At 51.4% G+C, this 16,014-nt stretch overlaps 6 protein-coding genes across 6 annotated transcripts; 4 read left to right on the forward strand and 2 right to left on the reverse strand.

Moving 5' to 3' along the window:
* Positions 1-547: 547 nt before the first annotated feature.
* DSM5745_07808 (uncharacterized protein) lies at positions 548-1,672 on the forward strand (the record flags this gene model as incomplete). Its single annotated transcript, XM_026749824.1, has 1 exon — positions 548-1,672. One exon carries the CDS (start codon positions 548-550, stop codon positions 1,670-1,672), a length of 1,125 nt encoding a protein of 374 aa, XP_026601856.1.
* Positions 1,673-2,032: 360 nt separating this feature from the next.
* DSM5745_07809 (putative metalloreductase transmembrane component) lies at positions 2,033-4,459 on the reverse strand (the record flags this gene model as incomplete). The annotated part of the gene is made up of 1 exon (XM_026749825.1): positions 2,033-4,459. One exon carries the CDS (start codon positions 4,457-4,459, stop codon positions 2,033-2,035), a length of 2,427 nt encoding a protein of 808 aa, XP_026601857.1.
* A 2,423-nt stretch (positions 4,460-6,882) lies between these two features.
* Positions 6,883-8,121, forward strand: DSM5745_07810 (3' exoribonuclease family protein; the record flags this gene model as incomplete). Its single annotated transcript, XM_026749826.1, has 1 exon — positions 6,883-8,121. One exon carries the CDS (start codon positions 6,883-6,885, stop codon positions 8,119-8,121), a length of 1,239 nt encoding a protein of 412 aa, XP_026601858.1.
* Positions 8,122-8,331: 210 nt separating this feature from the next.
* On the reverse strand, positions 8,332-10,218 carry DSM5745_07811 (aspartic endopeptidase; the record flags this gene model as incomplete). Its single annotated transcript, XM_026749827.1, has 1 exon — positions 8,332-10,218. One exon carries the CDS (start codon positions 10,216-10,218, stop codon positions 8,332-8,334), a length of 1,887 nt encoding a protein of 628 aa, XP_026601859.1.
* Positions 10,219-10,481: 263 nt separating this feature from the next.
* cyp1 (putative peptidyl prolyl cis-trans isomerase (CypC)) lies at positions 10,482-11,088 on the forward strand (the record flags this gene model as incomplete). The annotated part of the gene is made up of 3 exons (XM_026749828.1): positions 10,482-10,514; positions 10,563-10,604; positions 10,675-11,088. The coding sequence occupies 3 exons, from the start codon at positions 10,482-10,484 to the stop codon at positions 11,086-11,088; spliced, it is 489 nt and encodes a 162-aa protein (XP_026601860.1).
* A 974-nt stretch (positions 11,089-12,062) lies between these two features.
* DSM5745_07813 (putative Rab geranylgeranyl transferase escort protein) lies at positions 12,063-13,877 on the forward strand (the record flags this gene model as incomplete). The annotated part of the gene is made up of 4 exons (XM_026749829.1): positions 12,063-12,136; positions 12,186-12,294; positions 12,365-13,355; positions 13,537-13,877. 4 exons carry the CDS (start codon positions 12,063-12,065, stop codon positions 13,875-13,877), a joined length of 1,515 nt encoding a protein of 504 aa, XP_026601861.1.
* Between the last annotated feature and the right edge of the window lie 2,137 nt (positions 13,878-16,014).

Raw genomic sequence — 16,014 nt, forward strand, 5'->3', positions numbered from 1 at the left:
TAGGAGCGTTGTTACGAATTGTATGTACATTACCATACAAATTTAAACAGACTCCCTACTGGGAATGGCGGCCCTCGGGAGCGGTGGGGAACGTCGGTGGAATAAGACCAGCCGTTATTCGAAAGGGCAACGGCACCCCGGATTAGGCTTACCTATCCACATTCGCCAACCACAAAGGTGTAGAATATATATAGCTCAGAAACTCAAAAAGAACAGCTCCGCGGAGAGGCAAAGCTCCAAATTAACGAAGTAGACGGCGTTGGGACCTCTCTTGACCACGGCCGAAAAGAAGTAGATGGTGAAGAGCCGCTGGCGATGGCCGCAATTGGTGGCCTCAGGTTCTTCCCTCTTATTAATTCTGCCGTCGATCTTATCTTATCGCCATCTCCGCCTTGTCGCGTCCTCCGCGCGGTGCCTGACCACATGGTCGGCGTGTGTCTGTCTTACTCTCTCTCTCAACAGTCCCAGTCCCTCGCTTTAGCTGCCCTTTTCCTTTACAACTGCTCAGATTGTTTCTTTCCAGGCCGTGTTTAATACCACACTGTACATGGCGTATCAGTTCTTTGCCAAAGCCCACCAGGCGAAGCGGTCCTCCTCCGCGTCTCCCCCACTTCCCCAACACTCGTCCCCACCATCGCGTGGTAGTGGCCATGGCCCTCCAAAATATCCCCCGGCCATGGTCGCCTCAGCGCCCTCAGCACCATCAGCCGTCAATATCGCTGCGAAGCTGAAGCCTCCAACCTCCAAAGACCGTTCATTCGAGCCCCCCGCGTACCCTCACGCTATCCAGCCCGGTTATCCTTCTCCGCACGAGCACGTCACGATAGAACCAGTGAGCACAGCTCACATTCCGTCCCTGTCCCGAATCACTGGCCTGCTCTTGCCAATCCGCTACCCGAACTCCTTCTACACCGCTACAGTCACGGATCCCGTGATTGCTTCCGTGTCACGCGTGGCCATCTACCATGATCACCCGGTAGCCTTTGCGCCAACGTCAGCTATTTCGCAGTCGCCCACAGCGGGGACAGATAAAGTCATTGGCGCGATTCGGTGCCGACTGGAGCGGCTTACTCCAGCCGTCGATGGGAATCACGAGAAGGAACCGACGAATCTCTACATTCAGACGCTGCATCTGCTTTCACCGTACCGTGGCTGCGGTGTCGCGGCTTCGCTACTCAACTCGTTACTCTTCTCCTCTACGTCTACGCCTAACGCCGGATCGGCACAAAGCTGCGAGGTTTCAGATCTCGTGAAACATTACAACATTCGATCGGTTACCGCGCACGTGCACGAGGCAAATGAAGACGGACTGAAGTGGTACATTTCACGTGGGTTTAAGGTGCAGGAGGACATTATTGAGAACTATTATCGCCGACTGAAGCCTTCTGGCGCGCGCATCGTCAAGCTCCATCTTCAACGCGACAACATTGAGGATAATACAACCGCCGAACCCGTTACACAACTACCGATGGCCAAAGAGAACCATGAAGGACATGGCACACCGGACACGGGTGCTGATGCTGATGATGATGCTGATGACGACTGGGAAAAGGTTGAAGCGGAGGACGAGCTCGAGCCGGAGGAACTCGGCGTGCAATCGTTTACAGGGTCTTCGCTACTCGATGTCAATGGGTCCGCGAGAAAGAAGCGAAAGACTAGTGAGGAGTCCTAGGCACATTTGTCTGCTTTTTGAATCGGGGTCTGATATTTTGTTTGATGTATATTGGTTTATACCCTTCTCCACACTTTGTTGCTGTGCATATTTTGGCGTCGAGGATACCCTTGCTGTTGACTAGAAATCTATCGACTTTTTTTTAAGATAAACTTAGGGAAACAATATCCAATAGAATATTATATTCTGATTAAGTGTTATCTTCGGGACTAATCCAATAAGTTTAATCAAACTCCAGAAAGACCATGGTATCAAGCTCAAATGAAGCGCAGAACACTGGCAAATCGTAAAACCAATCATGGGCATAACAAGGCATTAAAGCATGACATCAAATCTAAACAAGCAAGCACAAGCTTTAGTTTAAATATTATAGTTCTCCGCATGCAGGAAAATCTCATCCTTGGACGAATCCGTCAACACAAGCGATTGCAGCCCCGCAACAGCATCGGAGACATCCATGCGCAGACTCGGAGGCCCACAGACATAAACGCATGTCCGGCGGCCGAACGTCTTGGAAAACTCCTTGAGCATATTAGGGACGTTGGGGCGGGTGTATTCGACTTTCCACCCGTTGCGTTTCTGCAAAGGTAGCGATGCGAAGCGCGGGTTTGGACGCGGCGTTGCGACGGGGACGGTTTGGATTGTGAGTTGGGGAGGGGCTGTCGTTGGGGGTTGCGGTTGTGGTGGGAAGTAGGACTGGGATTGCTGCTGGGACTGGCTGAAGCCGAAGTCGAAGGGGGCGTTTGGTGGGCTTTGAGGCGAGATATAGGGTGATTGTTGGAGGTACGTGGATGGACATTGGTATTGTGGGAATTGGGATTGTGGGGATTGGTAGGGAGATTGGTAAGGCGACTGGTAGGGAGATTGTTGATATGGTGAGAGGCTGGTGCTTTGTTGGGGCGACTGGTAGTTTGATGACCGCGGTAAATTTGAGGTGTAGACGCGAGGAGGTAGGGCCGTGAGGGTGTCTTCGTTTTCGCGACGCAGTTCCTTCTCTCGCTCCTCGTCCCCGGCGGCTTCCTCGCGGATGTATGCTGAGCTGCGCTTTTCGATTTCCTGGAGCGTATCGTAGATCTTCTCCTGTACGATATCGCGGTACAGCTGCTGGTCTTGGACGGGGAATGGGTGGCCGCTGTCGTCCTTGGCACCTGTGAGGTAGAAGTAGCAGTGCACAGAGTTAAGAGGCGCATGGTCTCTGCAGATGCGCAATTCCTCCTTGAACCAGTCAATGGATTCCGGGTCTCTTAGGGCCCAAATGACTCGGACTGATTTCGTGACAGCTTTGCCCTCGCGCATTTTCTTGATCAAGTCCAACAAATGACTAGCGATAGCAGTAATGCCACTACCGCCTGCGAAGAAGATCACATCATCGAAAGCTGCCATCTGCCGCCGCATACCTCCATATGGCCCCTCAAGGAAAGCCGTCCATGTTTTGAACGGTCCGTATTCGACGGATTTTCGAAGCACATTGCGCGTAAATCCACGAAATGGGCGAAAGACAAGGGCCAAGTCGCGGTATTCATCGCCGTAGTTGGAGGGTAAATCATTGCTGCATAACGAGGCGATAGTGAAAGGATGGTTCTGAAAGAAAGCGACACCAGGCATGCGTAGGTATACATATTGCCCAGGCTTCCACCTCATCTGAGTCGGAATTGTGATCTTGATCGCATTTTGTGGCAGAACAGTGACCGCGGAATCCTCTCCAATCATAAACGACAGTCGCAAAGGGTTGGTCCAGTTGAGGTAGCCCAACCTCACAACGTAGGAAAGGACCAGTATGGCAATTGTAGACCACAGGTAGGCCCATGACGATAGGTAGTTTTTCGTGTGCCAGAAGAGCATGGCAACAAATATGATAGACACGGGAAGATGGACCTTCAGAAACAATTCATACATCCAGTCGCGCAAAATCGGTAATGAGTGAATGCATAGAAAGCACAGGGGAACAAGTGCCGCCAACCCTGTTCCATAAACGTAAATGTGCGGGGTGAGGTAAAGTTGGTATATCTCCAGCATGTCATGTTCCCAGATTGGTGTTATGTAGAACGGGATCGTGTGGACGAGACTCAGAAACAGGCAGATGTAGCCAGCCCACCGATGAAGCACATTCAACCTCTCATGGCCGATGCCAGTCAACATACTGATAAAATTTGCCCTGGTGCTCATCGCCACAATCCACGGAATCATTGCGACTGCCAACATTCCTGCGCGGATAGCCAAAGGGGGCGATCCGATCCTGTTAGACGAGTAGTAGAGCGGCTGTGGAACGAAGCAATAGAGCGTAACGAATATCAGGGCCGCGAGGATGATTGCCGACGCTCCTAGCGAAGGAAAAACGATTCGGTATTTCCCTAATCGGATCTCCGGGAGCGAACGATAGAAGATCCAGCGCGCGAGTGCAATGGCATTGTTCAATGGCGCAACAGTTGAAACGGAAGACTGCTGCTGTTTGGCATGGAGGGGCCCTTGTGCCGGGAAGAACAGCGTAGTCGAACTGTCGGTGGCGGCGCTCGGAAGCTCATATTCGTCTTGAGGAGATTGAATTCCTGCCCGTGGTTTCTCTCTGTGCAAAGCAATTCTGACCCGATCCCCCCAGGTATGGTAAAAGCGAATTGCAGTCGTTATTGCCAGCAGCACCAACGAGAAATACACCCAGCCTCTTCCATACTTGCCGGCTTTGGACCATGGATCGTGCTGGCGTTCTTCGAGCACTGCATCACCCCAAGGAGTATCACTGGGGAAGTTGATGCGCTTCACAAATCTAGTAACGTGATCCCAAGACGACATGATGCGTCGGTTTCGAATCCCACAGTAAATAGTTGTGTTTCACGAGCTCGGCGAGGTCTACGTTCCAGAAGACCAGCTTCGAAACCGCAAACCAAATGAAGGATGCAAGAGCGAGGGCTGTCAACTGTTTATCCTCCGACGGTTACTGGAATCATTGAGCGGAGCATTCATTGGGGGTCGAATTACTTCGACTGGTCTTCCTGATCTTGACAACGTTCAAGACTTCTTTGTCCCAGTCGCGCTCAGGACCCGTAGGCATGCAGGAAAAGGAATATGATCGCCCCAGAACGAATGATTCAAACAGTCATAACACCTGTGGGTGGCTGAGAGATGGAAAAAGTGCATGGCGAAGGAGGGGAAGAACCGCCGGACCTGAGCTTACCCTCAGCATCCTGGCCATCCGCCTTGAACACCCTGACAACATGGAATCGATACATGGCAATTGGCTATCACACTTCTCATGCGGGGAGAACACAGGGGCGTCACTTCGTCGCTTGCATGACGCATCTGGCAGAACCTCGAAGGAAGATCTCCAGGGAGACGAATAGTGGATTGGCTGAGAGGGTTCCTTGCTCGGGCCGTGGCCAACCATCGATCGCTGTGGGTGTGCCAAACTGTGCCATTTCTGCAGCTCACGGCCAGTCCGATCCCCGCTAATGCGACGGCCTGGGCTCTCGTCACCTTGGGCTGGCCTTGTGGCGGCGTGATTGGGCGGGGTTGCATGGCTTCGGCGGTAAGCTGGGCTCTCCTACTCGCTCGGTGTCTGCGATAAGCGTTTCCCTGCTGATTAAGGATTTGTGAGCTCTGAGCAGAAACTGCGAGTCGATTTACCGATCTCTTTCACTGCGAATTTGTTGCCGGTTTCCGGGAGAAGTTTTATGTATGGTGCACGTGGGAGCTTTTACCTAGAGGCTGGTCAGAAACCCGGAGATCGAGACTCGACATGGCATGGCGTGGCGCATCACCGGACTTCGTGCGACTAGGAAACATTTGGCGCTCAAACAACGATACAGAGCTCTCCGTATCAATGAAGTTCTGAAGGTCAGATGGGCCAGGTGTCGAATATGTAAGTCGCCTACATTGAGGTTTTCGCGTCCCCTCGAGCGCTGTTGTTCAAAGCCCTAATCACGTACCGTATACCAGACCGACGATCAAGAACCGGTGCTTTTGATGGAAATCAAGCCTCATCAAAGAAGTTCTTTCGCTTCACTTATTTCCAAGACGCGCGAATCGAGTCACCGTTGTTGTTTCAACCTAAGAGCTTTCAGCGCCGTCATGCCCTAAAAAGATACCTCGGTCCCAGCACGATTTCCGCCATCAAGCTGCGCCTATTAGCGCTCATACTTCAAAAGGCGCACATGGTGCTCCTGACGATGTCTGAGACCGCACGGTGTTGAAGCCTCCTGATTTTACATGGCGACGTGACATCCAGGACAAGCTCGGGCAGTCTACTAATAGCCTCTTGGCTTATAGGCACTTTATCCTTTGGGACAACCGCGGTTTATGTTGACGTCGAGCACTATGGAAGTCCCAATCTCCGCTCCTTTGAAGTGTTTGGATATATCACCACTTCGTACTCTGCGCATGTCAACCATTCGTGCCAGGGAGTGTCCCGGTGGTTGGCCCATGTTCGCGCATCGGCGGGGGGCTGCCCATAGCCACGGTCAGCTTCGTTAAACCTGAGTAAATCCACATCATCATCCAAAAATCGTCAGGTTCGTGTCCTGGCGTAGGCAAGAAATGTCTGCCCCATATGGAGGTTCTCTTCAAGATGGTCCTCACTTGCCGGAAGAGGACCCTCTTTGAGGTTCATTGGGACGGCGCCTCCTCGTAATCGAATATAGATATGCTGAAACGATAAGACCTCATTTTTTTTCGTCAAGAATAGATTCAATATGGCTGATTCTGAAGAGCATTTAAACTCAAGCCACTCCCACCACATCGGGAGCTGCCTCGGTGAGGTCGTTCGTGATTCTTCGCTTTTACAGCGAGTTGGACGCCCGGCAGTTGATATAGCCCCTTGCCTCCTAGTGCGCTGGGCTTATCCATTTCTGACTTCAGATCGCGAGATCTTTAGCTCTTTAGCAGGCAATAATGATTGCTGAGGTTGCAAAGTCAATCAATCTGTTTAACCACAAGCCAGAGCCAGAACACTCTCGAATTCGCGCCTTTTTTCAAAAACAGGCTACTAGCAGCCAATGCTGCATCGATCAAGCATAAATATGCAGTCTTGGCGCTTAAGAGGCGTATCATTCGTAAGTGTAGATTCAGTAAGAATTGTTTGCAGGCTCGCCTGTATCTACATCGTGTTCACCGCCTTTATGCATGACATTATACTGCCGCAGAAAACCCGATTTTCTTCGCTGCTATTCAAACCGCCTGAACCCAAACACCGCAAAAGTTTAACCTTTGATCCCTGAAAAATGGCATCTACTACAGCAGCTGCAGCTTCGCAGCCCGCTGCACCATCTCTCGCGCTTCCGCCATCCCAATTCGCCCGCCTCCAACCTCACGCCTACCTGCTCGCTCATCTCTCACCCCCCGCATCGAGCCAACAGCCATCCATTCGAGCCAATGGCCGCGCACCCTCTCAGTTCCGCGTCACCTCCGCAAACACCGGCTCCCTAACACACACAAATGGCAGCGCCGTTGTGCGAGTCGGCGACACCACGGCCGTCTGCGGCGTCAAAGCGGAGATCCTACACACCGAAGACATCGCCTCATGGAGCGTCTCGCACTCCTCCTCCTCTCCATCCAATAAGCGTCGGAAACTGACGAACCCAACCGAGAAGCCTGGCGAGGACCGCGAAGACGGATCAAAAGACGACGAAGATGACGATAACTCCTACATCGAAGACTTCAGCTTACTCGTGCCCAACCTTTCCCTGAGCACCGGGTGCGCACCAGGATTCATCCCCGGCGCCCCGCCTTCTGCACTCGCACAATCACTATCACATCAGATCCTCTCGTTACTGCATAGCTCGCGGCTAGTCCGTGCGGAGGACTTGGAGATTTGGTACCAGCGGCCGAACTTCGGAGCGGAAGAGCTGGAGCGCCATAATGAGGGTGAACAGATGGATGTGGATGCTGGGCCGGAGGCTGAGGAGGCTAACCTTGAGGCGCGCGAGATCAAGGCCTTCTGGGTTCTCTACATCGATATCATGATTATTTCGCTCGCAGGGAATCCGTTCGATGCGGCGTGGACGGCTGTTTTGGCTGCGCTCCGGGATACGAAATTGCCGCGCGCCTGGTGGGATGTTGATAATGAGACCGTGGTATGCTCGGACCTTGTTTCGGAAGCTCGCAAGCTGTCGCTGCGAGGATTGCCTGTTGCTAGCTCGTTTGGTGTTTTTGAAGCAGATGCGGCGGCGGGTTGGAGAGCGGTTGTTATTCCTGATGCTGAGGAGGAGAGGAAGTTGGCGGAGAGTGAGAGGAAGGGGATTCAACGGAGATGGATTTTGGCAGACCCTGATGGATATGAAGAAGGGTTGACTCAAGAGAGGGTGTCTCTGGTCGTGGATAAGACCTCAAATGGCAAGGTCAAACTACTAAAGATGGAGAAGAACGGCGGGTTTGCAGTGGATAGGAAAGAGTTGAAAGATCTAGTGGACATATCGGCTCGAAGGTGGGACGATATCAACCAGATTCTTCAGCGATGTTGAAGATGTCTAAACAATACGATGTTTATGGCGAGCAAATTCGCAATTGATTCGTACGATAGTTCATACCTAAATTATCCTCATAAACTTCCCAACCTCAATTGCTCATTTAGTCAGTCCGGCATTATTCGTTCAAATATTTCATTAAACACCATCGACGCCACCGTTGCGCCTTCATATCCAAACTGCACCAGCACCCGAATACCAGAGACCCTAATCAGAAGTTGCAGCAGCATGTCGTGGACTCCGTCGTCGTCTCTTTGTAGGGGGCTCGTTGTCCGGTTCAGATACCGGAACGTAAGACCAATCTTCTTCATCTTGAGCCGGACCTGGAATTTCCTTCTCATCTGTTGTTTGAGACTCCTTCGGTCCAGCCTTTCGAGGCATGTAAATCGAGATCGAGAATAGATCCAGGTTCTTCGAGTCCGCGTCGCTGCCACCAGATTGTGCCTTCGTCTTGTTCTTAGGTTTCTTCTCCTCAGTCTCACCATCGGACTCCCCCTGGGAGGTGTTCTGTTCCTCATTGGGATTCTTTTCGGTTTTTTTGGTTCCAGCGCTTTGGTTGAAGAGGGAGTAAATGGGAGCAAAGAAGCCGTGGCTCTTTCCTGGGGAAGCGTCGCGATCTTCCTGATCTTTGCCATCCTTCTCGTCTTGACTGTCATCTTCTTCTTCTACATCGGTGAATTCCCACATTTCGCTGATCTGACCCTTGACCAAGGCAGTACCCCATAGCGAGATCAACACGCCAGGAACGAGATATAAGAGGGCTGGTTGTGGGTGGTCGAAGATTTGCATGACAGCAAGCGTAGTGATCATTCCAATCGTGTATCCAACAAGGCTGGCTTTGAAGTATGTCTTAGGAAATGAGCGGGCGTCGCGATAAGGGGGCTCCAGCTCGGGTTCGTTTGGCCGAGCCGATGGTGCCCAGAACCGTTCACCCCATCCTCCCGTTGCTGACTGGTAGACTGGCTTGACGAATTCTGAGCCTTCACCTTCTGATCGTGCCTTAATCATGCCCTTTGCCTTGTAGTACAAATAAAGGTCAAATCGAAGGGCCAGACCCACCATCATGCCGGGTATGATAATGTCGCCTAGTCCTAGCATAGCCAGAGAGACCGTATCAGGAGCCTCACCTGGAGCAGGCGGGCGGGGGAATAAGAGCTTAATTGGGACGTCGAGCTTCTTCGCAACGGTCACCATCAAGGGGGTGAAGTAAACAAAGTAGATGTCGTAGAAGAACAGCGAACCAAGAATAAGAGAGCCGGTGACGAAAGTGGATGGCGACATCAACTGAAGAGTACCATAGGAGAACGAGAATCCGAGGAAGTTGGTTAGCCACCATGGGTTCGAGACGAATGTGAAGTAGGCCACTGTTGGTATTGACAGGACGCCACTCAGGATTTCCAGCGCGCCGAATGAGCACTCCAAATGGACAACACGGTGTACATGAACACGAAGCTTTGCTCGCCAGTACAGCATCCCACGGAAGAGCCAGAGTGTCTTCAGAATCAAGTTAGGCAATGGGATGGAGCCGAAGATCCCAGGTAGAGGCGATTGGCGTGTATCAGCTGGCTCCGAGGTAGTCACAACTTCGAAGACGCGTTCAGACTGCTTTGGTTTCCAGGTTCGCCCATGGCGTGTGTACTTGCGCGGAAATATGAAAGATCTGAAGACTGAGAGCGTGTCTTTCACAAATGCCATGGCGAAGAGGATGCCCATTTGCGAGAAGTAGAAACCAAGTACTTTATTCAGAAGGTCGGCTCCCGCATACTTAATCACCAAGTAAAGGCCACCAAGGGTAGCACCAGCAGTCAAAGGAAACATCAGAGCATCGCTTGGTGCGAGTCCTTCCATTTTCTGTTGATCATTCTGGGGTTCTTCCTCTTCTTCATCATCCTCTGAGTCCTTGGCATCTTTGTCAGACTGTTTGGGCGGTTTGGCGGCGGAATTTGGCCTTGAGAGTGATGCATGAGCTCCAATAAACAGCGGAAAGAGAGCTGCTAGGACCACATGTCCGTAAGTAGGCAAAAGCGGCTTGATGAGTGTGTATTGGTACAGCGCTTGCCCCAAGAGCTCTGCAAGTGGACTGACCTCAGCCATTTTAGGTTGACAACCTGGCTGTAGGACAGAGCGCGTTGAGAGGCAGAAATGTTATCGCAAAATCTCTTTGGTCCCGAGTAATTTGAGCGTACTGAGCTTGTTGATGAGAGTCGATGGATGTTTGTTGACAGATCGCAGAGGCCAGTCCTACCAGTAATTTATATGCCAAGACCAGAACCTCCGCCTCGGAGCTCAAACTCAACCGCCTTCACTGAGACAGTCACTCGAGGCATTCACTCCAGAATTTATTCTATTTGTCAATCATGGCAACTGATGTCACATTTGACACGAGCATGGTAAGCGCTGTGAGTCCAATGCTTAGTCTGATTACTGACGTATTCCAGGGCTCGTTCACTGTAGAGCTCTACAACTCACATGCGCCCAAGGTCAGTCGCATTCCCCGCCAGGGCGCCTTGCGCACGACACGCAATCTACTGACACTGGTGATGGCTATAGACTTGCAAGAACTTCGCGACACTTGCGGAGCGCGGCTACTACAACAATGTCATCTTCCACCGCATCATACCGAACTTTATGGTCCAGACTGGTGATCCTACTGGCACCGGGCGAGGAGGCAGCTCAATCTACGGCGAGAAATTTGAGGACGAGATCCGCTCGGATCTGAAGCATACTGGAGCCGGGATTCTGAGCATGGCCAATAGCGGACCTAATACCAACGGGAGTCAATTCTTCGTGACTCTGGCTCCTACACCTTGGCTCGATGGAAAGCACACAATCTTCGGTCGCGTAAAGAGCGGGATGAGGATCATACAGCGCATGGGGCTTGTGAAGACAAACAATGAGGACCGACCTTTGGACGAGGTCAAGATCCTGCGCGCAAGGATCGTGGAGGCAGGGAATGAAGAGTGAAGGCCCAAAGATCACTAGGTGCCGACGTCTCGAAGATGAATCTTGAGGACGAATTACGACCGCCACAACACAACACCTGTCGTCGAGGTGAATCATGACTAGGCTATCGGAGGCGAGCATGTTGGCGGCTCTGGCGTCAACACCCGCGTCGAGTAGGCTTCGGGAATACGATGTCCGGTTAGAAACCCACCCCGAAGGTGATATGGGCAACCGAGCTACTAAGCTAGAACGCTGTCGCATGACAGGAGTGAATCTAGCAACTACTGAGTAGAGAAGCCTAAATAGAGATGTGTCACTGCAAAACGAACCGCTTCCATCAGCTGTTTCCATCCAGAGCAGCAGATACAGAGTGACAGATTCTGTCTACCACCCCTGAGACGCATAGCCAGTGAAGGCCGTTGCGAAGTAGACAAACTGCTACGGGAAAGCAGTCTGGCTGTGCAGAGCACCAGGAGTGGCATGCAAAAGGAAAGAACTTGCACAGCGGAAGAAAATGTCCTTAAGTGCGAAGCTCTTGTCAGTCTAGCCGATTACGGAATAGCGCGTCTAGAGCTCTACCTACAGGTCCTACATTCTACACAGAGCTCGAGGAGTCGTATATTTTCTAGGAGAGACTGAAGGTCAATCTGCGATACGCTATCTCGCTCTTGCTCAACAATTTCATTGTATCTCTATCTCCTACCACTTCTCACTCTCCGGCTTCTGTATCCGATGCTCGCTCCCCACAGTCTTAGCGGTAGCACGTGACATCGGGGGCCCATCTGTATTTCTTCCAAGTTCCGTGCGCTTCAGATTTTCTTCGCTTCTCCTACCAGCGTTTTGTCCTTGGACAGCAGCCACCACAAATGGGTTGTAGGACTATTCAAAGGCGTTTATATTTGAGCCTGCCGACGTGATGACATTAGGGCCATATACTCTACTCAACACATTACACTAAACACAGCTTTGATCTCAAGATCCCTACCAACGGCATAATGGAGTCGCTGGAGGAGACACAGTGGGACGTGACGATTTCTGGCACTGGGATTGCCCAGTCGCTTCTGGCTTTGTATGTTCATTCCCTGCTCACAAAGTATTCTCTGCTAATATTTTACAAGAGCTCTTTCTCGGTCAGGTAAAAAGGTCATCCATGTTGATAAGAACCCTTATTATGGCGGCCCGGAAGCCGCTCTGAGTCTGCAGGAAGCTGAAGAGTGGGCTTCCGAGGTAAACAAAGGTGGGGTCTCGGTTGCCGGCGATCTCCAAAACATCACCCGCTGACTTCGATGTGAATAAGTTAGAGTCCGTTCAACTTCCATTTGAGGACGCTACAGTGTTTACCGCGGACCCTTCAGAGTCTAGCACCGGACTGTCATCTTCAAGGGCTTATACACTATCCCTGTCACCACAACTTATCTACTCTAGGTCTCAGCTTCTGCCGACGTTGGTGTCTTCCAAAGTCTATCGACAACTTGAATTTCAAGCCGTCGGAAGCTGGTGGATCTACAAACCAGCGTCTGGCCAGAACAAGGATCTTTACAGAGTTCCTAGCAGTCGCGAGGATGTATTCGCTGATGACTTCATCAGCATGAAGTCGAAGAGGACCCTCATGAGATTCCTGCGCTCACTGAACCAAGAATCTCCCGACGACACGGGCTCAGCCCTCGAGGAGGAAGTCTTGGCCAAGCCACTTCCAGAGTACCTCACATCCAAGTTTCAAGTTCCCGCTGAACTCTTTGATCCTTTGCTGTCGCTTTCTTTATCTCAAGCTCCAGCCCAGAGCACCATCGCCCGATATGCTGTTCCTCGCATCCAGAGACATCTAGCCTCTATTGGGATCTTTGGTCCAGGCTTCGGAAGTGTCCTAGTGAAATGGGGCGGCGGCTCCGAAATCGCACAGGTCGGATGTCGTGCCCTTGCCGTTGGTGGTGGCGTATACGTCCTGAATTCTGGCATTGAGACTATGAGTCAAGGCGCTGCTGGTGGTTCACGCATACAGTTGCGCCTACTCAGCGGTGAAACCATTAGCACTCAATATGTGGTCGGTTCCGACTGGGATCTTCCTTCACATACTAAAACCTCGTGTGACTATGCTAAAGTCTCACGGTCGATCACCATTGTGTCATCGGCCTTGGACGGCTTATTTCCCGTCACGGCAGAGGGCGGCCCGGTCCCTGCTGGTGCCGTTGTAGTATTCCCAGCAGCTTCACTCGGCCTGACTGACGAATCGCCGCCGGTTTATATTTCCGTGCACTCTAGCGAGACTGCCGAGTGTCCGACAGGTCAAAGTAGGTTCCCACTTTCCTTCCCGTCTCTGCACCACGCCTTACTATGATGATTTTCTTTCAAAACTTATCTACATTGCCTGAAATGCACTGTTGAGAATTCTACGAACTGATCATGGCACCTGACATTACCCATTACTCGCCTCACTTTTTGCTTCATTGCATGCTAATGTCTGTCTTACAGGTGTCATATACGGTAGTGTCAGCATTTCTGGCCAACAAGGGCAAACCTTGATTGAGCGTGCTGTAGATAAGCTACTCCAGTCCAGCGCGGGGTCAGATGCCAGAGTTTTATGGTCTCTCCGTTACACACAGCTTGGACGTCTCGTTGGAGATGAAACACGCCCCGCCAATGTGGTCTCGGGCAATGTCATTCGGTTCCCTGCGCCCAGCCTAGACCTGGCTTTCGATGATACCACCATTGACTTGGTGAAGGATGCTTGGACCGTCGTAATGGGAGATGAAGCTTCTCCGGACGACTTTATGAAGTTCGAGGACCGTGAGAACTATGACGACGACGAATGATCTACGTAAATCTAGATACCCAGGTCTTTTAATTATCAATAGTCATGCTCGTGCTCATTGCATTGCGAGCAGTCAATGTAGCCCAGCTATCTTGTTACTGCGGTATATTTTCAAACTCTGTGCCACTAAAGCCACCCATACCCCGTAATTCTCACTTCTCCGTACCGTGCTTGTACACTGCAGGGTTTCCAGCCCACGAGAAGATGAAACGATCGGAATCCAGCTCTCTTGTTACACATGACATACCCTTGTCGTCCCGACTCACAGGCTCACGGCTCCTCTACGGTCCTGTTTCCAATAATGGCATTTCGACGCAAGGGTCCAGATGCCGAAGGGTCCATGGCAGGCATAGCCCTGCATCCTCCACACTTCAGCGCGAGTACGGCATGCTTCATTGAATTTTATCAATATACTAGGTCCGGTCAGACATTCAGCGTCCGCTCTTTCTCTTTAAATGGACCTGTACTACAATATAGCTACGGATGCATGGGCAGGACTATCAGGATCTTGATATATATTCCCGCCAGGGTACTGTGAATCTGCGTTGCAGATGGCAGACTTGTTTCTTCGGCATATATGTACTGATTCAAGACGCATGTGCCATCAAGTATAAAAGAACAGAGGGATACTACATGCAGCCTATTTTTCTACTCTGAATTCACCACGGCGCAATGCATGGAGTCTTCCCGCTGTGCGCTATACGGTATAGTTCATCCATCTGACTTCAAGAGTTTGAGGCCAAGGGGTCTGCTGTTAGATAACATAAAGACTATATTTACTCCGTAGATTGTATGAATTGCTGAATCAAATCATCCCCTGTCTGAACCCTAGTCAGCGTCGATCAAGAATCTGTTTTTATTAAGCTCCGTCTGAGATGGCGACATATCGCGCCATAGACCAACCACCGGTGATCGTGCGGAGTACCTTTCCTATCTTCGTCAACGCGCGATTACCAAAGCATCGTCAATGACTCGGATCCGAGTACACGTGTTCCATGTCGAATATTCAAGCTTGAGCTCAGAAGCCCTGGCTCTGGGAAATCGACTTCGAGTTCAGTCCATGGTTCGGCATGGAGCCCGCGGGTCAGGGTCTCATCCCACTTAGCGAAACTGGAGAACCGGGTACGTGTCTTGCGACGCAACTAAACGTCTGGAAATTGGAGTACCCCGTGGTATCTAGGTCTTGCTAATACTTAGCTGAGGGCATGGTGACCCCAAGATTGTGCATAACTGTGATGAGATTTGGAGGCGCCAATCTAGGGAAGTTGATAGGCTCGGACCTAATTGTATAGCGGGCTTGGCTCATTAAGATGACACGCTATGCTCATCGGAGAACCAGGGTCCTAGGAAATAAATGAGTTGGATATTGACATGATCATGGATCATGACGACGTCCTTACAATCGGACTGGTCTTGCTGCGATTGCGAAAGACGGGCGGTATCAACCGCTTTTCCTGTGGCCCTGAGAGCGATGGGTCGAGAGATAGGACCCGCTCTCAAGCCTCGGCATCGGTTATGGACCCTTTTCCTGTCAGTCAAATTAGGGTGGCACTGGCAGATAACCGTAGGCCGAACTTCGAAGGGCTGACACTGAGGCATTCATTTGGTGAGGTCATAGATTGATTATCTCCTGAAGTCTGATCTCGCTTTGAATTCCCTCGATACGCTGTCCCGAGTATAATGTCCGGAATGCGTAAAGTATATATATTCGAGCCTTCCCACGTTCCAGCCTGCTCTGGACCGCGAGCGAAGCCTCATGTTTCTCTTTAATGACTTTACGTCAGAAGGACTCAGCGACACACAAGCGAGGAATTTAGATACGAAGTGAAGTATGTGGCTCTGGTGGTCATGATTGGAGCGCCGGTGTCGAGTGTCTTGCGCGTCTACAGCTGAACCGTGCTGATCACCATCCACTACCGGGGGCCGCGGAGGCGACATTCGGGAGATGTCTGACGCCTGCGCTGACAAGGCGAAGATGGAACATAGCTAATCATGCGATCCATGTGTTCGTGTCCAACGGATCCAGCAGCGTTGTACATATCCGTAAGCAGGCGAGAACAGTGGCACAGCGTCTGATGCCGAAGCGCGGAATCCGCTGTCCAACAAGCCTAAAATTCACCTCATCCTGAACCGATTCC

Source organism: Aspergillus mulundensis (assembly GCF_003369625.1).
Source record: "Aspergillus mulundensis strain DSM 5745 chromosome Unknown scaffold_8, whole genome shotgun sequence".
In the NCBI taxonomy this organism is placed as follows: Eukaryota; Fungi; Ascomycota; class Eurotiomycetes; order Eurotiales; family Aspergillaceae; genus Aspergillus; species Aspergillus mulundensis.